General features: G+C 35.7%; 1 protein-coding gene across 1 annotated transcript in view; it reads left to right on the top strand.

Moving 5' to 3' along the window:
- Positions 1-26,389, top strand: part of SNTG2 (syntrophin gamma 2) — a 119,077-nt gene that overhangs the window by 31,556 nt on the left and 61,132 nt on the right. The window contains exons 6-8 of the mRNA XM_059468749.1: positions 8,068-8,155; positions 11,156-11,247; positions 23,331-23,458. Coding sequence (XP_059324732.1) covers positions 8,068-8,155; positions 11,156-11,247; positions 23,331-23,458 — 308 coding nt within the window. The remainder of the gene's footprint in view (positions 1-8,067; positions 8,156-11,155; positions 11,248-23,330; positions 23,459-26,389) is intronic.

Here is a 26,389-nt window from a genome sequence, read left to right as displayed (position 1 = left end):
CCCAATGTGCATAATCTTTGAGCACAAAAGCAGAATTACTATAATTAAAACTGATGGAAGAATTCAGGTACCTCACACAAAGGAGCTTTAGGAAGAATTGAAATCTTTGTTAAGCTGTGGATGCAAAATGTAGCACTTAGGTAAAGCACAACAGTGTGGCTGGACAGCTACAATTTTAAGTAATTTCTAAGGGTACAAGGAGTTAAGATATTTAAAAATTTTTTTGAAAGGCCTTTCTTTTAACCCTTTTAAATTTCTATTTATTTCTTTAATAAGTGGTGAAAGACGTACAAAGGATTTATGAGAAATTATACCAGCCACTTTATTCATAAGTAGAGGGGCACTTTCTTCCATCTCCTCCTCCACCTCCCACCTGTACAAAACTGAGTACCATAGAGGTAGGTTAAATACGTGAATAAAAAAGGGACTTGGAATAAGAACAAAAGGGTGTAAGCTATCTGTGGGTAAATCAGTGGGGAGGTTGGGGGGAATTGTCTTTGAAAGTGCTGGTAGGAAAAGAAAAAGCTACTTCATAGCTTCATGAACAATATTGTAATATGTCTCTTGTTATCCTTGATAATGAGTATGAAGACTCCTGCTTCCTTTGATCCTTATTCCTGTGCCCAAAGTAGTTTATCTCTTCCTTTTAGTCACTCTGCTCAGTTTCCACTCTGAGCAGTATCTCAGAGTGGAAACTAAACTAACTTAAGCAGTATCACCTCCATCTCATTTCTCTTTTACACCTTCTTTTTCCTATCTATACAGTTTTTACTGCTTTTCATTAATTTGCTGCCTTATATTAGGTGACCTTCGGTATTTCATCAAGGTATAGAGAATTTTGAAGTGCTCTAGCTCAATGTTATCAACATAACATAGCTGCAGGCTAATAAAGAGTTAGTGTGCACCCTGGTGATTCCGAAAATATTAATTAAATAAATGTTTGTGAAAGATTAGACTTAGGCTGTTTACATAAGTGAAACTCAGTTATTTTGTGTCTTTAAAGTTTTTTTTTTTTAATGGAAAGGGAAATATAAGTTATATAGAGGCCTTACAACCACATAAAATTAACTCATTAATAAAATTGGTGTATTTCTGATCACAAGAGGGATTTACTCCTTTGAGATCACAGTATATATTGTACATAAGTACTGTTTCTCTTCAAAAAGTTATTGATTTAATAGGATTGGGATCTAAATAAGTGAATGGATCTTATAGGTATCACTGATATTTCAGACGCATTTGTTTAGCTGCTGACTTGAGAATGAATAATAGCACCTATGCTTGTTCCTTATTGTAGAGAGCAGACAAAACAGTCATAGAGCAGAAGTGTATTCATACACTTCAAATGGCAAATATTCTACCACAGTGCATCAAAAGTATTAAAGGATTGGATTAGAAAATCAAAAGGGTTTTTTGGTGTTTTTTTTTTTTTTCTGTCTGATATGATATTAGGCATCAAAAAGTCTAATACAAAAATGTCTGGAAGAAAAAGTGTAGCCCTGTATTTATACAGTTATGGCTCTGACTGTAATCAGCTCTCTGAGGGAAGAGAGACCAATTTAGGAGATTGCAACATGACAGTGGGATTTGAATGCCATTCCCCTTGTCAAATAGCATGTTATTTTCCCAGTGAAGGAAATTTTTAGTATTGAATAAAATAATATACTTTATGGCAGTCTATTCTGAAGCTGAATGCAGTAGCAAAAGTACAGGGAATCAATAACAGATCTATAATCGTTCTCAGGATTACAGTCCTGAGACAGTATAAAGAAGTTTCAGTTATGGGGCTTTTCCTAAAAAAGATTTCTCCCTGATTTGTGCTGAATATTGCAGATGATCTGCAGGTTTATGTTGATAGTAGCACTTTTATGTCTGTGGAATTGGGGAAACAAAAGCATTAAGGACTAGCATAGAGGGGTACTACTACTGTGAAATAGTGCTGAACTTTATCTGCAGGTATTCCTCTTATTCTTTTATGTTCACCTACATGCTGTAAGGTGGCAGTGGACACACGACTGACCGAAAATGGTGGCAAGCATCAGCCCTTTATTATTCCCCCATACCACTTTTTATACCTCTTTTCTCACATGCATAGCACCAGCATGCTCTTTTATCTTTTGTGATGGGTCAATACACATCAGCTTTCCACACTTCTTCTTTAATGCATGTCTTACACAGCTGCACCCATTAGGGATGAGGCTCTGCCATAGCCCCATTTCTATTCTCCCACAATCTATTCTCTAACAGTAGGGAGTTTAGTAAAGGAGAAATGTTTTTGTGTTCTAGGTGCCTCTGTTCTTTAACTCTGAAAGAATGAACATATGAGTGATTATAAATAAATTCTGTGGCTGATTCAAACTGCAGGGCACTCTGTTAGACTGATCACTCCATGGGTCTTCTGGCTTGTACTTCATCAGCTAATGTGTAGGCAACAAAAGCACTTCTTGGTGCTTCCTATCTTTAATCCTGTATTAACTGTAGAGTAGGCTAGAAGACCTAGATCAAAGGGATCATTGTGGAAAAGTTTGTTGTGAGAAAAGGAAGAAATGTCCAAATTGTTAGCAATTTCTAAACCCATATGACCTGCTGGGTTTGACAACTTCAAAACCTTCTGGTTTTGTTTTTACATTTGATAGCACAAGACAGCCTTTATTCAGTATTGCCAATTCTTCAACTGAAGTTACCTTTATCATCGTTTTATACCGTTGCCATTAAACGATGGCAGGGTTTTTTGGTGGATACCTCTCTCCTCAGAAACTTCAGGTCAGATAAAATCTGTTTCCGAGAGCTGTGGAGGTGTTACAGATACAAGCAAACAACAAAGAAAATTGGAAAGTAATGGCTACATGAAAACCTGCATTTAGTCTTTTTAGCTCAATCTGTGCTCCTTAGAGTTTGTATAAACTCAACCACTTAAGTATCATCTAGAAAAATTTCTATATATACTTGAAGATTATGAACCTGCAGGGTTAGGTTGTTCCAATTTCTTTGCTTGAAAATGACTGCAGAAATGGGTTTTTGTGACAGAAATGTTTGCAATTCTATGGGTACTGATTCCACTTTACCATATGTTTTTGCAATCACATGTAGTCAGATATGTGTATCTCTGTGTTGTGAGTTTTTGATACCTGAGACAATTCTTTCTTTTTACAAGTAAAGCAAAACAGCAGATAAGCAGTAAAACATACTGCTTATTCTTTAATTTTGAGTTCTGTGGTTTTGAACCCTTTTTGTTTATAGCACACTGATCACAGTTGAGACTGACCTTCATTTCCAGAGAGAAGTCCCCCTAATGTTCTGATATTCTTGGAATTTTTTGAAAATTTTACTTTTTTAGGAATGGGTCTTCATGTTTCAGGTAATAGATATCCTTAAGCAAGTTTATTTAAACTTTTATTGCTTCAGGGAACAGCCAAGTCGACTCAAAATTTATTTTCCAATGCACAGCATGTAACAGCACCTTTGATCTTCCAGTTTTGCAAGCATTGTTTACACAATTCTAATTACACACTAGAATGTTTAATTAAATAGAAAAATATGTACAGAATAATGAAAACAAAATTGAAATTTATTATTTTGTTCATAATGCCTGGTATTTATATCATACAGAAGCAGCATTTGTTTAAATTGATACTGAAGCTATCTGTAAAATATCTTCTACTATATTATAGGCAGAAATTAGAGAAAAGTTAGAAATTAGTAAACTAATAAGTTTAAGTAATGAAATTACTTAATTTAGAATTTAGAATTAAGAAATGAGTAAACTAATGAATTGCAGTTAAGTTTAAATCTGTGAAAATTTCCAAAGGCTACATTGACTGCCATTTTTCCTAGCATATTTGTATAAATTGTTCAGATACAAAGGCTTGCTTTGTATTAGCCAGCTAAGCATTTAGAAAGAGATTATTGCTTACTGAATAGTGCAATGCTAAGGAAAAGAAGAATCAAAAATATTTATTTGAAACCATTCCATATTTGACCATTGGAAAAGAGACAAGAAATCGTTGTTTCTTGAATTGACTTAATTCTGCTTTGTGGTCTTCCAATATGAATTGCAATCCAATTTTAATTTTAAAAACTATTTTTAAAGCCATTTTGTGTCTACTATAATTTTAAAATCTACCTGTACTGCAAGGTGTCTGTCACACATCTCCCTTGCTTACTCATAGACAGATAAGTACAATACCAGATTTTTTAGCCCTGTTTGTATGCTTTGAGCTGAAATTGCCAAGTTTCCTAAAGTGCCTCAAAGTATACTTTTGCTTAGGAGGCATTTTAAGTGTTAAACATTATCATTCTGTCTGAAAAGTGAAGAATTTTTTAAAACTTTCAGTTTTCTATATTTCATTGGGGTTTTTTGTTTTGTTTTGTTTTTTTTACTATGATATGTTATGTCATATATTTTATCACATCTCAGTTTTTTATCTGCTCTGTTGCAGGCTTGTAAATAACATTCCACCCAGATACTCTTCAAGTCCAAAACTTGCATTTCGTGTGAATTTCAAGTGTTTTATTTGGGAAATGCTTGTACCTCAAGCTCAGGCATTCATCAGGTGGTTCACATCCTTCTACTTCAGAATTTTTGCTTCAGACTTTTAGTCACATTTATGTACCTAAATATTCTTCAAGGCATGCCATATAAGATTAATTTTATCCAACTTCCTATGTTTAAAGTGTAAGGTTATCATCCAGATTCTTTGTATTTAGGGATTCATATCTGTGAATGAGGATTTCTTTGTATCGTAAGATCTTTACTGATTTCTAGAAAATATATTACCAAATACTTTAGAGTTGAATCTCTTAAATGGCCTCAGTAAAATGATTTGACTTCTGCACTCAGAACAGATATTGGCTGAGGGGCCATATGGGTGAAATAATTCATCCAAAACCATTCTCATTTTCAATTTTAAGTGCTGTTCTTAATAAAACAGAACCTGTTTCAAACAGCCAAAACCTTTTCTAAATCTCTGAGCAGTGTGAATAATAATGTTCAGATATGTTTGAAGATTTAGATCAAATCACAGTAAACACAAAGAACCAGAATTTAAAAAGAATGCCAGCAGCTTTGCATTGTGCCATTGGCTTGTCTGCATAGAAGTATATAGAATTTTCCTTAACTAGGTGTTGACAGTAAAAATGAGATGACAAAGGTAATTAGGTTTTTCTAAAATATGAGTAATATTTTTCTCTACAGACTCTCTGCTGTACTTAGTTGAGATACAGAATCTCCTATTTATATTTTTAACATTTTCTCTGTTCTGTTCCTAAGAAATGCATGTGAGAAAGAGAAGCGTAATAAACCCTGGGCTGATAAATGTTCTTAGAGATAAGCAAAGCCTGCAAACTGGAGCCAGCATGAAAAGCAAGCTTTTCAGCTGAAGCCCTTTTTTCCTTTATACACATGAACACGAGTAAGTGCATGAACACGGACACACAGAGTCAGCTGCACTAAATGCATTTAATCAACCTTTGGAAAACAACAAAACCCACTCACTTCTGCAATTCTCTTTTAATAATTTTACTACAACAGTGTAGCAGTGAATGTTACTCCAAAGATACTGGATTTGTCTTTTTGGACCTAGTGGACTTTTGCAAAAGCTTCAGCATCACAGAGCAGTGCATTATTTAGTGACTTTCTGACTGTTAAGACCTTCTTGTGATCACTGAAATTGATTTAGTTCTGTTAGTATGTGTGTGGTTCAACACTCTGGCCTCTTCAGGCACTACCCAAAGAATACTAAGCAGCTTCAGGGAGTATGATACGGTGTGAATATCTTTTAAGAGACTAGTGATGCTTGGAAATTTTAAACCAAATCATTAATATTGGAGTTATTTCCTTTTAAAAGTATAATTTGAAATAAAAAATTAAATCTCATACTCTGCAACAGTTTCTAGTCTACTGTTTTGTTTTGTTCCAACAATTTTTGGATTTATTTTTGTAAAATTTGAATGATGTCTTCCAAAAGTATATTAGGCAATCTGTCATGCTGTCTCCTCTCATCTCTTGATAAATATAAATGTTTGTGTGAAAACATTCCTTGCTTAATTAGGAGGAAATATAGTTGTTCTTCTTTGTTTGCAAAAGGTTTATTTCAATTAAGAAATTAAAATTCTTTCCTGTTGTTCCAAAGGTAAATTTAAACTTCTTCACTTCTTTAGCTTATTTTAAAAGGCAATCATGAATAAAAAGTGAATTCTCAGTATTAATTTTATTTGGTTTATATTTCTTCCCATTAGATATATCAGGACTACAGTTAAAATCTGTTTGGTTTGAAATTTTCTATTTAATTATGCAAAAAACTGTTGTTTCTGTACTGATCATAAACTAAAGTTGGCATTTTTAATAGATTTACCATGTAGTTAAAAGTAAAATGGTACTACAAGAACAGCAGCACTTGGTAACAGGATCTTGTATTTTTTTGCCAACTGTGACTTCTCCCTGCCCTGATACTTTCTGACATTTTTAATTTGGAAGGGAATATCCTTGTAAGAGTGGAGGGTTGTCCTATCTTTGAAACAGTAGAGTGAGACTAGCAAAGCTACCAGTCATCTTCAGTGTTTATTGAATAATAAATATTGTCTAAACTAGGAAATAGGAAATTTTCTGTAGGAAATAAGGGGCAGAGGAATTCAAGAGACATAGTTTTCTTGCACCTTAGAATTTAGGACACACTGGTTTGCTTTGCAGCCCTAACATACTTTTCTATGACCTTAAAAATGCATGCAAAGTTTGCTACACTGTCATTCTTGTTTCCTCCTGTTGTGACCATCTTCAAATGGTCTAGTCAGAAATCAGTGATCTTATTTTTCTCCACATTGTTTTTTCCCCACAGTGAGACCTCAGGTTCTCTTATAGTCAATTGTCCCCAAAAGCACAACACTGATATTTCTGGGGTTGAGTAGGCAGCACTGGCTGTTGTATTTTTCATAGTAAATCATTTAAAAGCAGATTGAGTGAGGGGGGAGATGGGGGTGGAAGAAAAAAGAGAAAAAGGGTTCTTGGTTTCCATCAGACATAAGCTTGATATTTTCATGCAAGCAAATACATCAGTCTCTGGTGTAAGCATTATTTTATGTACATAAGTGGAAAACTTAAGATGTTTGAGGTAATCCTGCATCTCATGATGTTGGCCAACGTGGCATTGCGCTAACACAGTGGTCTGGAACAACACTACCACCAGCTTCCTCCCAGCACATTAAACCATTAAATGTGTCTATATAAGTCAGTTTGCTACAGTTAGTTCCTTTTCTGCTTGGAGGATGAATGCTCTGGTTGTGCTCAGATTAGAGGCCACAAGCTGTAGCATCCATTTCTGACAAACTGGGTCAGGGATATGCAGGCCCTGTGTACAGGCCACATGCAAACCAAACACAATACCTGTTTCCTGAGAGTCATGGATATGAAACTGGGGAACACCTCTGCCCTGTAGTAGGAACTGAGTTCCATCAGAGATAATATGTGTAGTTCTGCATTTAAAAAAATACTTTATGTGATGGCATGCTATTCCCCAAAGTGAATTCTGATGGTTTAAAACATGTCTAGAAGTGTGTGTGTGTGTATGTGTTCCCTTTTGGTTAACAAATGCTTACAGACAATAAAGACACAAAACTCAAGACTGTATTTGAATCACAAAAGTGTGCTTAACTTGGTACCCAAATCAATCAAACCAAATACTTAAGATCAAGATATGTATGATGTATTAATACATTTCCATATATCTTTCTGTTTGTATACAGACAAAATTAATGTATTTTATCTACATAGACACATATTTCCCTACTATCCTATGTCAGTTTTATAAAATCAGTTAGTGGAAGTTGTGTTCAGCTGGTATGTAATATCAGGTTGCCCAGCAAATTATTTATTCAGGTTGTTCTACTGGTCTGGCCTACTCTTTTCCATTGTTGATGTGGCTGGATCCTCAACTATTCTACATTCTAAGCCAGAAATGCTTACACTGAATTTATTATAGATCAACAGAAATGTTGATTTCATTGTAAGTAATGTGCTTTCCATGACTGATCGTTCTTTGGTTTAAAGTAGTTGTTATTTGTCACACTTGACAGGTACACCTACTGCGAAATGCTGGCGATGAAGTTACCATCACAGTTCAATACCTCAGGGAAGCTCCATCATTTTTAAAGCTCCCATTAGGTAAGAGGAAATTAGTGAATGGGAGTAATTTGTTTTCCTCTTTGCAGTATTCTTGTAATAAGCTGACAGTGACAGAAATAGAAATTCAATCCTTGAGTACTTCACAGGAAGAAATAGAAAATTGTCTGTCTACTTTACTGTTTAACATATAAGAATCAAATGCATACTCCCTTGCTTCTTATGTATAATTTATTCAAAATAAAACTGAAAAAATAATTAAGATGCAGTACAGTCATGGGTGATAGCTGAAAGTTTTTCAATAGAAGCTTTGCCTGAATACAATAAATAGTGTTTGCAAACATTTGAATCATACATTTACACTGAAAGTTACTTTAAGGACACTTACCAAACAAATGGATAACATTAATTACGCATATTTCATTAATTACTTTACTGTTTTTATTTGTTTTGTCAGCAGAATTATGTTGAGACAGCTGAGTAGTTTAACAGTAGCAATACTAAAAAGTGTATGAACAATACAGATCATGGAAGTTTGGGGCTCTTTTGATTATCAGATAAAATATTCAAATTGCACAGTTGTCATCAGTGTTGCAAGTAGAAAAGTGTTCATAATAAATCACTTTATTTGATCAAATTAATAATTTTGCACCAGTTTATTTTAGCAGATTATTTTCTCTCCAAAATAAGCAAAAAGTTTTGAAATGTGTCCTGTTCTTTGGATTGATTTAGAATTTATTTCTTTAAATTGCACTCAACTATATACTTGTGTTTTCCTATTTTCAGCAGACTCGTAGGTGTCATAGTTTAGACCTTGCCATTAGAAGAGTGTCATTCATTTAATCTAGATTTTTATACCTGTGAAAAGCCAACCTGACAGGCCTCTACTAAGCTGAACTATACATTTCATGCTAGAAACTTTCTTTCAGTGTTTACTGCTTATCATTTGCATTTGAAAATATATTGTCAGTTTTTCTTATAATGAGTCTTCATGTGTCTTCTTACTTTTCCTACTGGATCATCAGACAACTCTAAAATTATGTTGACTGCTCCTTGGATAACTATGTCCAAGCTTAAACATGAATTTGGCAAATTAGCAGCATCTTACCAGTAGTGTCTGTGTCATTGGGCATATTTATTTGTGACTATGACAGTGCTAGTAGAACTTGTATCTCATCTTGTAGACTGACATCACATACTTGAACTGTATTGCCTGTCATTGGTTAACCTCAGCTAAGAGCCAAACTCTCATTCAGACACTCTCTCACTCCCTGTTCTCAAACAGAATGTGGTGTACAAATAGAACAAAAAAGAGATTAGCTATTAATTACCATCATGGCCAAAGCAGAGGCAATGTGGGAAAACTTAGACAAATGTATTGTCTATTAAAATAGATTCAGGCAATGAGAAACAAAGACAAATAAATTGTCTATCACCTTCTTCACTGACCTTGAGGTTCATTTGATTTTTGTGTCACTCTTTCCCTTACTATTGTCTCCACCCTTCTGCATTTTACCCTTTGTTAAATAGTTTCCCAGAGGTGCTGCCAGCTCAGCTCCAGGGCCCAGTGGTAATGTGGGATCTGGCTGGATCTGTCTGTGCCTGGCCCAGGGCAGCCTCAACCATTCCCCACTTCTGGAGACATCCCAGCCCATCAACCCCTGCCACTAAGACCTAGTACACACTACACAAGCTGGCTGCCACCTTCTCAAGTAGTTCACGTAGGTCCAGCAATATTGGTGCCCTCTTTGTGCGTCATGGGGAGATTGGCTTTCTCACCAGGAGCATCTCACTTTCTGCAGCATCTTTGTCTGGGAGCCCGAGATCATGGCACTGCTTCCATAAAGCACCATTTCTGGAAGTAGAAAGCAGCTCAATAGAAGCATACTCAAAAAAAAAAAAAAAAAGAACTTGCTAGGTATGATCAGACATGTAAGGAACTTAGGAAATGAGCCTTCTCCTGAACTGAACCTGGACCTCCACAAGAGCTTACATGCACCTCTCTAGAATGTTCAGTGTAGCCATTCAGTAGATTCTGAAACCAAGGTTTGTGAGTCAAGTGATCTTTGGTAAATGACTTGCTATAAATATTCATTCTTGTAATGAGAAAAGAAGCAAATAAGGTGTATGGAAAATAGTTATGACTTAATGCAATATATAAACTGGAGTTACAGAGAATAGCGCCCCATTTCAAGAAGAGTTTTTCACAAGTCCATGCACAAAAGGGAATTCCAGTCATGAAGCATTATGACACATTTAGAAAGCTAAGTAGCAATTGCATTATGCAATAAAGAAATTCCCAAATCACACTGCAGGCAGGATTTAAGTGCGTGCATGCATATTCTGAAGTATTTTGGCTACTCCAGCCATCCCAGAAGGCTCAGGCACTTGTTCCAGCATTCAGTCAGACCAGCTGCTGTGCTGGCAGTTTTAGTGCTGTGCTGTGTTCATTGTAACTGCAATCATACTGTCTCTTCCCATCAACCCATATCATCACCATGAGCACATCATCAGGAGTAGCATCTGCCTCCCCTGCTCCCTTCTTATGCATCTCCCTTCCCTACACCATCTCATGTCATGGCAAAATGTCATAACATGGAAATATCTACCTACAGGTCTCACAGCATTTTTTATCTATTCGACTCCTTTGTTACTGCCAACAAAAAAAACCCAGAATTTGACATGGTTTTATCTGTAGATACTGATTAAGTATCACTTAAGGATGAGACAAGGACTGCTTGTTTTGAATATCTCATTCTCAGTGAAAAAAGGCTTAATCCTGAAGACAGTTAAGCACACAAAAAGACCCCATGAGCACAGCCCCTCTTAGATGACATCTAGAAACCTTTTTTATTTCTAGACATTAAATATAGCATATGGATATTTAATTGTCTGACTTTCTGAAATACAAGTAGTATTTCTGTCTTGGTTGGGGGAATTATATTAAAAATTCTTCCTGTGTTTTACAGCTGGAATAGATGTTGTCTGATATATACATATATTTTTAACATCAGCAGTTTTTTTGTTTTAACTGATTTCCAGGTTCCCCTGGACCATCAAGTGATCACAGCAGTGGAACTTCATCACCTCTCTTTGACAGTGGCTTACATTTGAATGGAAACTCAACTAACACGGTATGCAAATAAATAATAAAAGCATAGTGGATGTGAACTTTATAAGTTCTTTTCTCATTTTGAGCTTCAAAATGCTAGACTAAGACTAACTTAGCTTTGGGTTTTTTTGTTGTTTGCTTTGATTGATTTTTAAGTGCTTATACTGTAAAATTCTGTACTTACAAAGTCCACAACACACAGCCATGAACTGTTAGGTTTTTACTCTGGGACAGCTGAGACATTTGGAAGAGTGAGCACAGTAAGATGTAATCATTATTTAGACATGAATTCATGTGAACTTTTGTTATACTTTGTTGCATTATACTGTTTAATTTAATCCAGCTGGAGATGCTGAAATGCAGGTGAAATTAAGAAAATAATGTAAAGTTGAATTCTTGAAGAAAACTTTTTTAATAGGAAAGATAGGGAGAGAAAGAGAAAGAAATAAAAGAGGAAAAAATGTCTCTTTCTTTTACCCAGAGGATATTCAGTTCTTCTTTCTGTAGTGAACAACTGTGATTAAATTAATTGCAGCACTGTGGGGAAAGAAAAGAAAAAACTTTTTCTCCAGGAAAAGTGGTAGTCACCAAAGAACATAGGGTGTCTTAGCAAGTAAGAGTGCTGTCCTTTCAGTAATGAAGATGTAAATACTAGCTGTACAAGGACATGGATCTTCATGCTCAAAACCTGTTTGACGCCTAACAAATCTCAGCTCTAGTCTTTCAGTTGGATATTAAATTATAGAGAAAGAAGACACACTGAATGGACAGAAGCTTCTCCTCTGTTTTCCCTTTTCTTCTCAGACAGTAATAAAATTGTCTGATGCTTACTGTACTTCTCTCAAGCTTTGCACTTCTTCAACCACTGTCTCTCAATACTACTCCTTAAAGCTTGTTTTCATCTGCTAAAAATACATATATTCATGTATGATAGTATAAAGGCATAATGTACAATAAATAAATAAATAGAAATATGCTTTTCTGTGCTGATACCTGTACCTCAGTGTTTGGTGACCAAAATGGTCATAGATACAAAAGGTTTCATGTTTATTTGTTTGCAGTTATCCAGATGACTGTTAATTTGGACTGCCTTGTACTGTTGTCTTACTAAATAATCCAAACCTCAGGATCCAGTATTCTGCTCTGCCTGTCCACCAGGTTCTCTGCAGGCAAAGAAAGTCATTTCTGCAAAGAGCTTACATGATAAGAAAAGGGCTATGGTAGTGATTGCATTATTACATTTTAGTAAATTAGTGCCTACTAAATGCTAGAATGAGTGTGTTGTGATCATTTTTAACAATCATTATGACTGCTTTGGGAACTGCATACTTGTAACTTCTCATATTATAAAAATATAAATAAGTGGCTGGAGTTTTGTAGACTTGTAACAGAGTAATTTAGAGTCAGCACACAAGATAGTACTCAAAAGACTGGGTATAGGCTTGAAATGTAAGCAGAAAAACAAAAATTAAAAAAGGTGTAATAGTAAGGTACTGGGTTGATTTTATACAGCACTTAATTTTTCTGAAGCCTGACATAAACTCATGTGAAGAGCTATGTATAAAATAGACACTATGACCTGGAAGTGGAATAAACAGGAGAATCTACATCATAGATTGTAAAATTCATGATCTCCCTTCACAGAAAACAAAATGAAAAATTGCTAGAATCTTATTGTGAAACTCAAAAGCAAGGCCCTACATATTTTGAGCAGGAATGACTGGATGTTGAGATGATGCATTGTATGGTTAAACTTTTCCCTAGCTGTGAGTGTAACTGAGCTATGATCATATCTTGAAAAGTGGTTATGAATGTGTTTCAACTACCATCTAGTGAACATTTCTATTTTATTCAATTAAATATTTTCAGGTTTATGGTAAAGTAAAAGCAGAACTGACATTTCCTGTAATGCTATTGCCTAATAAGACTAATGATATTTAAATCCTGTTTTTACATCACCCTGGTAGGGGAGATCTGACTCACTTTGAACACTGCATCTTGCAAGTTTGCATTGCAGTTTTATGTACCTTCCTAACCACACTCAGATCCATGCCATAATAGACAATGCACCTATATTTATAGGTGGAAGTTCTACTCCAAAAAGCACACCATGTAAAGGAAAGGACAGGATTGAGAGCTAAAGAATTACTGTTACTCCAGGTTTACCAAGCTGTCATTTTTGATGGCTTGTAGCATAGGGGCGGTAGTTTAGCCATCTTAGCAGCAAGCTCTTTCGGCCTAATAGGATTGTACCATTTTCAGTTCTGGTGCTGTCCTGCCTCTGTTGGACCTGTCCCTGTCACCTCTGCTGTGAAGCATCTGCTGTATGTGATGTGATACCATCTTCAGGATTTATATACATCTTTTGTAATATCAGAGCAGTTTGCAGTACAGCACTTTAACGGGGTTCTCTGAAACCCAGAGAAATGAGCCGGAGTGCTCTCTTCACACCTGATTATTTTGTGCTTGGTCACTACTGTGACAAATGCTACAGCAATTGACAGTGGCAGTCACATTCATCTGTACCTTATAAGTAGTTTATTGAACACAATGTAAGCTTCCAGAAGGGAACATAAAACATACAAAGGAGGTGGTTTCAAGGCTAGTAAGTACAGGTTGTTTTCCTGGAGAGTTCTAACTCTAAAACAATGAAGAAAGTGCTTTAGAGATCTACTACCAGATGTCCAAATATCCTAGACAGGTTTTTGGAGAAATTAGTTCTGGAGAAAAATATTGTAAATAAAACAAATGACTGTTTAAGACACCATGAGATAATTTGACAGTTACAATGCAAAGGCAGGATATACTATGTTTTCATTTGCTTGAGAATCCACCTTCCCTGAATTGTCTAAAAATGGTGTTCTGATAAGTGAAGTGAGACCAGAATAAATTGTTGTTTCCTGTGTGTTTGTGTAATTTGAGAATTCTAATTTTTATAGTGTATGTTAAGGTTAGTTGGTTAGATTAAGCTAAACAGGCACATTTTTCTAAACAGCTTCAAAATATTTTTCTTTGATGCCTTTGTTTTATCTGCTGAGTTAAATAGTTTTGCTTTAAAAAAGACATTGCTTACTTCATCATCAGGTTTTTAAAAAAGAAAAAATACAAATGCTCAGCTCTTGATGGGACCAGTAGAATGCTACATCTTTAATGTCTATGGTAGTCCTAGTTCCAGAGTGAGAAAATTATATGACTCAATCCCAAGCACTAAATGGCAAAAAGGGAAGGGGATTCAAGACAGGGAGGTGGACACCCTTGGGGAATGTCTGACCAGAACATTGAATTGAGACTGAATGGATGTCCTATGTATGAAAGCTTCAATACTCTTGCTTTTTTGAATATTCCTGTAGTGTCTTCCATTTCGATATAAACACACCATTCTTAAAGCTAATTTAATCATTCTGTAGCTTGCTTTAAGAAGAGAAACTTCAGAATTTCAGTTCAATATCCTTTCTTTTGGAATGATTTCACGTGTTCATGGTTTCAGTTGCCTCTGCCAATTCTCGATCTGAAAATCCATTATTTTCTCATATAGTATGAAAGCAAGGTAGCTTTGAACTGACTTCCAGTGTTATTTGGCAAAGTAAATTCATAAAATGATTAATGTAATAAATACAAAATTATCTCACATAATGGCACGCAATTGTTACTCATTAATTGTCACCATGTCTTCCATTTTTTGCTGAAGTGAAAGATAAAACAGATTAAACACAGCCAGCTGCACTTCAGCAGTTTGCACTTCTGCTGTGCTGAAGACCTTTATGAAATGAGATGAACACACTGCAAATAAGTTTTCCTCAATTAATAAAATATTAAATTATTATAATGACTCAGTGAACGATAATCCAGATTTTCTGTTTCTGATTATATCTCTCAGAAATCATGGCAATAGAAGCTAGAAGAAAACTTTTAAACACCTTCCTACTTTACTACAGCAGAGTTGTAAGGAAAATCTTTTGGATTGAAATGTTTGTTTACATTTAGATTTAGCTGTAAAGAAGTGCTGTTTTTCTAATTGTGATTAAAGTTGATTGGGACTTACACTATGACATTATAAAGTGAATAAAAAGTATCTTTAAAAGTCTCATCCTTTCCTTTTAATAATGTCCACAGTCATTGCTAATCCTTTCAGCAGAGTTATTTCTTCTAGTATTTGATTAATCAAATTAACATTTGTTTGATCAGCTTGATCATTTCTTCTGCACAGAAATTCTCCAGTTTGTTAGGTATCTGGTTTTAGTTCTTAATTACATATATTTTCCCCATACACAGCCCTTGCATGTGAATACATTGTTTTTTACAGTTCTTATGAATTTTCTCATTTCAAGTTTTCAGCAGCAGCAGCAGCAGCAAAAAAGAAAACTTATTTGATGTTAGCATAGGTGAACCTTGGCAGTCCAGGTACACATCCATGTGGTTTATAGAGAAAACAGAGAGTAAAACTGAGGTTACAAGTTCTCCCTCTAAGCTACATCCAGTGTCTTTCCACAAGTTCCAGCAACAAATTGACACTGATCTCAGAGAGAGAAGCAAGAGTCAAGGCTCAGATTTTTCCTGAGGGGTGTGCAGACTGTGTGAAATTCAAAGAGTTTCCCAAACCTTGAGCTAATTTTTCTAAGCAAGGACAGCATGCCCCATTTGGGGATATAAAAGGCTGCCAAAAGCTGTTTCTAACAGCTGAAGTTTGGTACACTTGCATTTATAGTGTAAAATTGTAATGATCTCAACCTTGTATCTTTTATTTTCCTTATATACATTTAATGTTAGGTTTTGAATTCTGACTGCTATTGTAGTTTTTGAGCAGTCATAATTACTTTCTACTTTTTGTGCTGAGATTTGATATAAACTAGTCTGGTCCCTGTCCCCTACCCCCAAAGGAAGAATTTATTTGGAAAGGTGTTCCAGGCAAGGTTGTTGAGGTTACTCAGAAACCAATTACATACTAGCTCAAGGGAAACAAATTAAAGAAAAAGGTGCAAGATTCTGACAAATAGTCCATATGTATTCTCTAAAAATATCTTACTCAGGCTTTTATGCCATTGGTTCATTAAAAAAATAAAAATGTATTAGCACCTAGCAGCACAGATGCAATGAAATTTTCATTAATATTTCCATTGTAAATCACCTCTAGAGAAATTTATATAATTGAAAGGGTTTTCATTTGTTCCTCACTGGTAGAATAGTAATCCAATTGATTTAAATGCATAGCTATTGCATTGAAAGCAGTGTAAGTCCCCAGCAAGTACTGCTATACAGTCTCTATGTAAACATTATATATAGGTGCTCAGTGTCTGTAAACTCATGTATTAATTAAAAAGAATTACATATTTTAAAGAGCAGTCATTATATTTCAAAAGCATGTATCTGATGCAACATTAGAATGAAAAGTATTTATTTTCTCTGGTAGGAAAGGAGGAGTTTTTCACATGCTTTTTCACCTTCCTCCCATTTAATTAAGCATCTGTCAATTAAAATATTGTAGATAGAGCTGTGTAATTAAAAGGTGCTTTCAGTGAATTTTGAAGACATCATATTACAACTTCAAATTGTTACTTCACCTGAAAGAGCATGTTTCCTCTATAGAAGCCTTTATCTATTAAATGATTTGGTGATGCATACTTTACCAGATAATTACTGTCTTCTTAAAACTGTCACAGAATTGTGCACCTGCATCTATGAATTCCATTAAAAATAAATAAATACAGACCCTCTTCTGAATTCATGCTGCATCAAAGGATGCACAGGTATTTTGATATCGTAATTAAATCCCTCTGAATTCTGAGACAAGTTGAAAGCTCTGACTCCTATCTACAGTAGATATCACCATAATTTGTTTTGTTGTCTGGGCGTCACAAGAGTTTTATTCATGTCTCTACTTCTGGCTATAAATTTGGTATTTTTGTTGTTAAATTATTAAAGTGAGCTAATGTGAGATTCTTATTGCTAAATGGATCAGTCATGTTTTCTTCTCCAATCAATGGAAAGCCCCTGCTTTCTGTCTGTCCCTGTAATAAGTATTAGCAAACACTCAGCCATACAGAGGGCAGATAGGTTCATTGATATACAGAAAATCAACCTGCCAATATATGTATATATACATACATTTCAATCACAGACCAGACTAAAAACTGTAGAGAGACCACATTGAATTCACTCTGAGTTGAATGTTGCTGGTGTTGTTGCAAGAAATTATGTGATCCTAATTCTATTTTTTTAGAATAAGTGTAAGACAAATCTGTCCATTTGAAAAGTATATTATATTGAAGACTGTTTTTTGAGTATGCTGAAACATTTTTAGTAACAGAGCTTTGACAAAACACATTCCAGCTGGCATCAAAAAGATGCATGAAAGCCAGTATTTTCTAATCTAAGAGATTGTCATGAAATCCACTGAAACTTAATGGCCAATGTTTTCAGTTATAGCTTCAGTCAATGAAGCTATGCCAAGCTATTTTAGCATTTCAGAGTTTAAGGCATGTCTGGAAAACACTCTTAGTCATATGATTTAATTTTAGGTAGTCCTGTGAGGAAAAGATATTCAAGTGATCCTTATGGACCCCCTCAACTTGAGATATTCTGTGGTTTTATATTTCTGTAATTCAAACCACAGAGTTGTTTTTACATCATAAAAATATATCAATATATAAATATCAAATATGTTAATGTTGCTACCATTTTCATATACATGTTTTACAGAGGGATATTTTATATTCTTTTCAGAAATTCTCAGCAATCCTCACTAAAATGGAAACAGCAAAAATTACTTTGAGAAATAAATAACAGCATCATCATTATCATCTCTTTTTGAACCAGTGTTGACAAAGGCAGTAATCAAGATTAGTCATACCTCTTACATGTGCTCTGTAGAAATATAAATTTACAGAACAGGATCAAGGCTTTAATGATGTACTTTGAAATATTAAATCCTCTAAAGCAGAAAATTGATTAAGTTCAAATTATCAGTAAAAGGTTATATTTTTTCCTAATGGATGGCACACTTGAGTCTTATTTCATAAAATGGTATAATCATAGACACATTTAGGTTAGAGAAGACATCTAAGATCATCAAATCCAACCTGAGCTTAACCAAGAATGGCCGAGTCCAACACCAAACCATGTCTCTAGGTGTCCTGTTTATATACCTTTGAAATATCTCCAAGGACAGTGACTCAATCATTTCCCTGGGAAGCCTGCTCCAACACTTGACAACCTTTCTGTGAAGAAGTTTTCCCTAATATCCATCCTAAACCTCTCCTGGTGCAACTGTGCAACTGAGGCCATTTCCTCTTGTTCTATCACTTGTTATTTGAGAGAAGAGACCAACCCCTACTTGGCTACAACCTCCTTTCAGGTAATTGTAGAGAGCAATAAGGATGCCCCAGAGGTGCCTTTTCTCCAGCCACTGGCCTTCTTATTCACCCAGGCACAGCCAGGCTCATGTTCAGCTGTCAACCAGGACATCCTGGTCCTTTTCCACCATTCCAGGGACTCTGCCCACAGCCTGTAGCACTGCAGGGGACCATCATGACCCATGTGCAGGATCTGGCACTTGGCCTTGTTGAACCTCATACAATGGATAGAGTCTGTCCAGATCCTTCTGCAGTTCCTTCCACCCTCCAGCAGATAAGACTCCCACCCCACTTGGTGTCCTCTGCAAACTGACTGGAGGTACACTTGATCCTCTCCTCCAGATCACCAATAAAGATGTTAAACAGGACTGGCCCAAATTCTGATCCCTGGGCATCACAACTTGTGACTTGCTCCCAGCTGGATGTAACTCCATTCACCAGCACTCTCTGGGCCCAGCCATCCAGCCAGATTTTAGCAAGTGATGGGTGCACCTCTCCAAGCCATGGGCTGCCAGCTTTTCCAAGAGAATGCTGTGGGAGGCAGTAACAAAAGCTTTACTGAAGTCAAAGTAGATAACATGCACGGGCTTTCCCCCATACACCCAGTCTTGTAATAGAAGATCAGGCTGGTCAAGCAGGACCTGCCTTTCCTGTGCTGGCTGTACCTGATCAGCTGGTTGTTCTGCATGTGCCACATGGTAGCACTTAGGATGATTGCTGGTCAAAGCCCCATTCAGCCTGACCTTGGATGCCTCCAAAGATGGGGCATCATTTGTCTTTCTGCAAAGCAGACACTGTAATATGAGATTAAAAATACATTTAAAACCAAGTTTAATCTTGCTGAATAATGTGACCCTGAGTATTTCTGATTCCAAGTAAATTAACCCAGCTTCAGCCTTCCTGAAGCCCATGTTTAATGGAAAAGGCTGCATCAACTCAAAATAACACTGTGGCTGCTTTCAAGGGAGGGCCCTAGAAGTAGCTGGAAATTGAATTACTAGAGAAGGTTCAGAAAGACTTTCTTCTGATGACATGATATTTTTTTTGCAGAGATTTAAAATCAATAACAGTTTAAAAGAAAGGGAAACTGAGTTTCCCAAACTCTGTGAATTATATGGCACAAAAAGAGGAAAATTTGACAGTCCCAGCCAGCTGGGATCTTTTCCCCTTCCTTCTTATGCTGTTAGTGGAAATTTAACTATAGAGACATATGTGATTACATCTCCCCGTTAGTAGTGGACTTTCTGAACTTATTCTACCTCTTGGAAGACTTTTTTGTTGCACCATAATGACTAGTTATATAATTGTTTAAGAAAGCCTAAAACACTTGCCTACAGTGTCATTCATAGGTCAGTGATTGCTAATGGGATACTGAGTCAGGCCCTCCTCCACGTCAGCAGTACACAGCTGTCCCAGGTAGGTAGTGATTATGTGTCATTAAAACTTGATTCTTGTTCACTGTTCTGTCAAAAACGAGGTTTTTGTGTTCAATCCATTTCTTAATGGGCAGGTGTTAAAGCAAATTGGCATTAATTGGCAACATTGTTGGTGACCTCAGCAGAAAACTGAAGGTATGAAATGATCAAGAGCATAAAAGCTGTGATTACAGAGATGAGCTCTATTTTAGTGCTTTGGAGGAATGATGTGAAGAGTTTTCAAGATGAGCAGCAGTAGCTGTTTAGCGGAGAAATGCCTTGAAGGTCAGCCAGCTCACTACACTGGGTCAGACCAAAGAACCATCCAGCCAAAAAGCTTGTTCCCAGAAAATGCCTTCAAGAGAATGCAAGAACAGAGGAAATATGTACAATTATTTCTGGGAATATTTCCTGCATCTCTTGTGACTTCTGACATAGATGCTTCCTGAACCAGTTTGTTATATAGACTAACACATTCATTCTCTGTTTTTATCCTATGTCTTTTACTTCTAATCAATACCCCTGCTTCTTATGTGAAAATACCAAGTGAACCACTGTTTCTTAACCCCTTTCTCTGTTATTTATTTTTTACATATCTCAGTCATACAATTCTCTCTGCAGTTTCTTTTCCAGACCAATGAATCTTTATCTAATTGTTAAAAAAAAATTTCAAGATCTAAATTTTGAGTTGTAATCACCTGTTCATACCCCATAACAGTGGGAAAAGTTAATATTGTTTTTCTTCATGTGCATTGCTCATGCCTGCATTGATCATTGCATAAATTTATCTACTATATTTTTAGCAGTTCTTTTATCTCTCATTCAGTATATTGAGATTCTTAGACAGTGCTTTCTCTTGTTTTTTTTTACTTGCTTCCTTCTCAGTTTCTTATTTTTATCCTTGTGTTTTGCCGAGAATATATCACGGAGTCTCAGATTGAATTGTTCATAGATTACAGGTTAAATAGAACAAAATGAGCTGCTGGTCCTATGATAGAATTTTGTTTCTCTGCAATGCTCTTATGGACATATGTATTCCCTAGTTTGCCCTTAAGAAAATGAAGAGGAGTAATTCCAACTTTATGCTCTACAATAAACTGGTTAGTAGAGTATGGCTTCATAAGAAATACATATTTGACACTTAGACTAGCTTGACCCCTTCATACCCTTTTGCTGTTCTTGGCCATTAATGTTCAGATCATGCAGTAGGGTTTCTGCAGATATAAGTAGTTTGGAACCGTGGGAAAAAAAAAAAAATATTCCTTCTAGTGTACTTTTCAAATATCAAATCTTTGAAATTGTCTGGGGAAGACCCATTTGCTTTAGGAGTTCTTAGCAGTTTTAACAGTTTAGTATTTTGACATGAATATTTCTATGCTGCAGTTTCATAGCTTTGGGGTTAATAGATATTTGACCAAGTGATGTTGGCCGATTGTCCCTTTCAATTCATTAACCTAATGAATAGCTGTGATGTACATTTTCTAAAATTCTAGCTTTTACTTGCATTGAGATACTTTTTCTTTATGCTGATAACCTACTGAAGCATTTGATTGAAGTGCAAGGGACTCAAATGGAAACATTAAATTGCCTATGTGACCTACTAATTTTTTTTTTCCCTGCCAAATGCTCTTAAATTACCTAGAATATTACAGAATATTTATCAGGATGTTCAATAACCTGTTAAAAGAAGTAAAATTAATAGCTCACAAGAAAAATATATTTATGTTTAAATTGTCTAGATGTTTTCTGCATCTTGAGAGTTTAGAGTGTGGGAACAATCAATGATGTTGTTCTAGGAATTTTTGTTCCTTTATTTTCTCATTCTTGGATTCAGTGATCATAATCAAGTATTTCTATTCTTGATATAAATGTCTAGGAATAAAACAATGTCTTGTTTTATTCCTAGACATTTTGGTTTCCAGACAGACAATGTTAGATTATGTTGATCCTTTTCAACTTCAGATTGCATGGGGTTCTGTCAATTATTTTGGTTCATGCAGAATTCTGTAATAAGTGTCAGATTCTTCATTCTGATACTAATAAATTTATTCTAGATTTTAAATTCACCTGAGCCTTTTGTGTCTAATTTCATAAAACAAAACTAGTGTGTGTACTTGATTATGAAATACTCATACTGCAAAAACACCAGGACATCTCAGTCAAATGAGACCTGTGTGGTTCTAGGGGATAGCAAATGCTCTAAATGAAATTCTTGTCCCCAAAATAAATTCTGTCTAAAACACTCCTTTGTGCTACCAACTCCAGCAATTTCATTACAATTTGTTCTTTTACTAGGAAATTATACTCTGTCATTAAGTCTCAGTCATCCTGTTAGAATTTGAAACTCATTATTTTGATTTATTTAAAGAAGTAAATAGATCAGCCCTTGTTGACTGTAAGAAGGGGCTTTAGGGGAGAAAATGTAATCCTAAATCCTTATGAGCAAGTAAAAGAAACAGATCATTCCTAGAATGCTTTTTATTATGTGTAAGTTTTATGGGTTTTGAACACCTGGCAGAACAGAACTGAATTTGGGTCATTCTGTGGTTTCTTTGCTTTCATAAATACTACTCAGTGATTATGAACAGCTGATATAAAAATAACTAACTTTCAACTCTGTTTTCTACTGGAAAGTTCTCCGCTCAGTGTAGGATAAAAAAATTGGTTCGGAAAGAGCACAAATGCCTAACTTTGACCTAAATGTATATGTCTGTAAATCTTTCTCAGCCAACTTTGTGTAAATTTTACTGGTATCTTTATACAAGAGTGAAATGCTCAACTCTTGCCTTTCTAGTAGAGACATTTGAAGAAAGACTTCAAAGATAAAATTTCAAAAGTCATCCATCTATAGTATGATAACACAGGAATAAGAATTTTAAATCTACTCCTAAATTATATAAGAGCACAATGCACAAATAAATATTCTAGTGTAGTATTTAATTAGGATATTATTTATATCCTTTTATCTTGATGATAGAAGGATGCAGAAGAGTCATAGAGAACAAATTAATTTAAACTACAAATGTATATTATGCTGCATTTAGAATAAAATCATGGTATTTATGGCTGAAAGCTCTTTACTTTCTAGTATCAGTTATCAATATTAACAAAAATTTAGATGTGTTTAATGTTAAAGCAATACTGAAATTGCACCAAGAGCAAAATATCAAGATGGGTAACATACGAGCTTTCATTTCTCTACTCCACTCTGAGTTTCTTGAATACTTTTATTGTGATGATTATTCACTTCTGAGACAAACAGAGCCAGAGATGCATATTCATGGGTTTTTCACTATATTGTATTCTAAGCTCTCCTACTGTTTCTCATTTATTCTGCACAGGCTCCATCATCACCTTCTTCACCCATAGCTAATGAACCAAAATACGAGAAGCGCTGGCTAGACACCTTATCAGTTCCTCTGTCGATGGCTCGAATCTCGAGGTACAAAACCGGAACAGATAAATTAAGGTTTGTAATCTGAAAGGGGAGGCACTGGGTTAGTTAGCTGTACAAAGTGTTTTGCTGTGGATTGTTGGCTTTACAGGACCTGAGTGGAGATATGCAATTCTTCTTATTAAAAGCTATGCAGTTCATCTTCTCCCAAGATTAATGGTATTCATGGTGATTACCAAAGATAAGATAAAGTTCCTACAAATACATTTCTATAATCTGTTGTATCTTGGGAATTCAGTTAGCATCAGCAGCTAGCACAAAAGTTAATCCTGGTGCTATTTGAATGAATTTTGAAGCTACTACATTTCCTTCAGTATACCTAATAGGATACTTCTATATTCCCCAATTCTAATATTGTCAATTAACTCCCCTTTATCATTATAAATGATGACACAGTGCATAATCATCATGCCTGTGCTATCATGTCATGTAGATATACTTTTATCAGTGTCATAAAGAAATTCATATTGATGAGATTTTGGCAAAGTACATGGTACAAAATACTGGATTTTTGATCATAGATTTTTTTTTGCATCTCAGAGACATAACTAATGGTTAATAAACTGTGGAATAGAATGTCAGAGGCTATTTTACTGGGCTTCAGGAAATATAAAAGCAAAAGTGAAGTTTAATAAAGCGTCAATAAATAATATGCTTGAGAAAGTTTTACACATTGCAGAATACATAAGCTTTTTCTGCAAACCATTCTGTGGTGCAACTCTCTCAAATCTACCAGTAGTTGTAGGCCAAGCAGTCCATAGTTCTCCATATGGATTGGAGCAGGAGTTCATTCACTGTCCTTATTTTCCATGGTCTTTAGGGGTTGCCCTATTTTTATTTGCCTTTAATCCATATTAAGAAGATAATTGGAATCTCTATAGAAGAATCAATGTACAGGTCACCTGCTATGAGGAGGTACTAGAAATTCGTGTGAAAACCTTTTTTGACTTCTGCCAGATTTTTTACCTGTTTCCTCAAAATTACCTGAAACACATTATTTTTCTAGTAGGACAGATATGCTGCTTTAACTTACAGTAATTCATCTTCTAAGGCAGTTGGCAGCTCCTCTCCCAGACTTTGTGTTAAAGCATCACACGTGAATAATAAATTGTCCAGAAAAGTTTTAGCTTCTTCCACAGACTTTCTTTGGACTCTTAATTCTCTTCAACTTAGTGTCTCATCACTTCTCCACCACTTTCTTCCTCTCTACTTCAACTAACAAGTTCTGCTGTCCAGTCTTGCCCAACCTATCACAGACCTATCACATTCAAGGCTTAGACATTCAGTGAATTAAATAAAAAAATCTCAGTGTTCACATTTAGGCATCAACTTATCATCAGTGTTCTAGAATATGAAGGATAAATGGGAGAGGACAGAACATTTAAACCTCTGACTTCAGTTACCACCCTGATAAATTTCATTCCTGTGCTGTGTACTTTACACATTAGATGGAGAAATCCCAAGGGATTCCAGTTCCCAGAAGAGTGGCATGTGAATTTTGAGAATTCTCTGAAGTAAAACGGCTCCAGCTTTGTACTGGGTCTGGCTGAGATGGAGCTCATCTTTATAGTAGTGCACATGGTGCTGTGTTTTCATTTGTGACTAAAGCAGTATTAATAGCACACCAGTATAGTGGTTGTTGCTGACCAGGGCTTGCAGACCATCAAGGCTTTCTCTTTTTCTTGGTCTGTCCTACACAGTAAATAGACCCAGGGTAGGCAAGAATTTAAGAGGAGGCATAAGCAGGACCAGTGAACCAAACTGACCAAAGGAATATTCCATGATGTGCAGTATCTTTGCTCAGCAATAAAAACTGAGCAGAGAGGGCGTGGGGAAAGTGAGCCATTTCGTGGAGACTGACAGGATATCATTTTGCTTGTGAGAGATAGTGAGTGGTTGTATTTGCATCACTTGCTTTGTTGTAATTTCATTAGATGGGGGTTTTCCCACTTCTGTTTATTTATTAAACTTCCTTTATTTCAGTTTATGAGGTTTTTTCTTCTTCAAATCCTCTCTGCTATGCCTCTGGAGAGGGCTGGGGGAGTGAATGGCAGTGTGGATTCCTGGCTGCTGGCCCGGGATCAGCCCATCACAGATATGTTTTTTGTGTAAGATCTGAGGAATTTAGTGCTTTCAGTTTTAGTCTTGGAGAGACATATTCTCTTGTGATGTATCTCACTCCCATATATATTTAGTATATATTCCACTCTTCTGTTATTAGTGGGTGTTTTGTTATTGTTGTATACACTCTGAAGGAGTATGAACTAATGCCATAAAGCCTACTGTCATCCCATGATACTTTACTTCTAGAGTAAGTGCTCCTTGCTTGTTTTGGTGAACCAACAAATTATCTATATGAGCATTAAAGGGATATTGCCTTGAGGCTAAGTGTGGATGAGGAGTTTCCCATATTCTTACTAAAAGTGGGATTTTGTGCCTGAGGACACCAGACTCTTCTTACCATGTACTGAAATGCATGTATGTATTTTTGCTATTATCCAACTCATATCCTCTTTTTGCATTTCCCCATGTTCCCCATGTTCATATATGTATAGTGTCCAACATATGTCCTCTGTAATTACTCTCTAAAATCAAATATTTGCTCTGCATGAAATAAAACCTCTGATCAGTCTAGATAAAAATCCAGCTTTCAACCACATCTGCCTGTCTTTGTTCCCTTTTAGATTGCAGACATCAGTCTAAAGCCATTGGAGTGAGCACAAATTCATTCCCCTGAATGGATCCCAGATCCTTCTGACTGATTTCCTAATTTTACCATATTTATTTGGAGCCTATTTTCATACATGGCTTGACAGCATGTTTGTTTTGCCTGTACTACATGAGTCCATGAGTCTGTCATAACTTGTATGTATCCAGCATGTTCTTGGGCTGTATTATATCCTTTGTGGTTAAACTGTGCAGTTTAAATTCTTCTGTAGTTCAGTT

This window comes from Ammospiza nelsoni, chromosome 3, assembly GCF_027579445.1.
Source record: "Ammospiza nelsoni isolate bAmmNel1 chromosome 3, bAmmNel1.pri, whole genome shotgun sequence".
Classification (NCBI taxonomy): domain Eukaryota; kingdom Metazoa; phylum Chordata; class Aves; order Passeriformes; family Passerellidae; genus Ammospiza; species Ammospiza nelsoni.
This window is presented reverse-complemented; position numbering and strand designations above follow the sequence as displayed.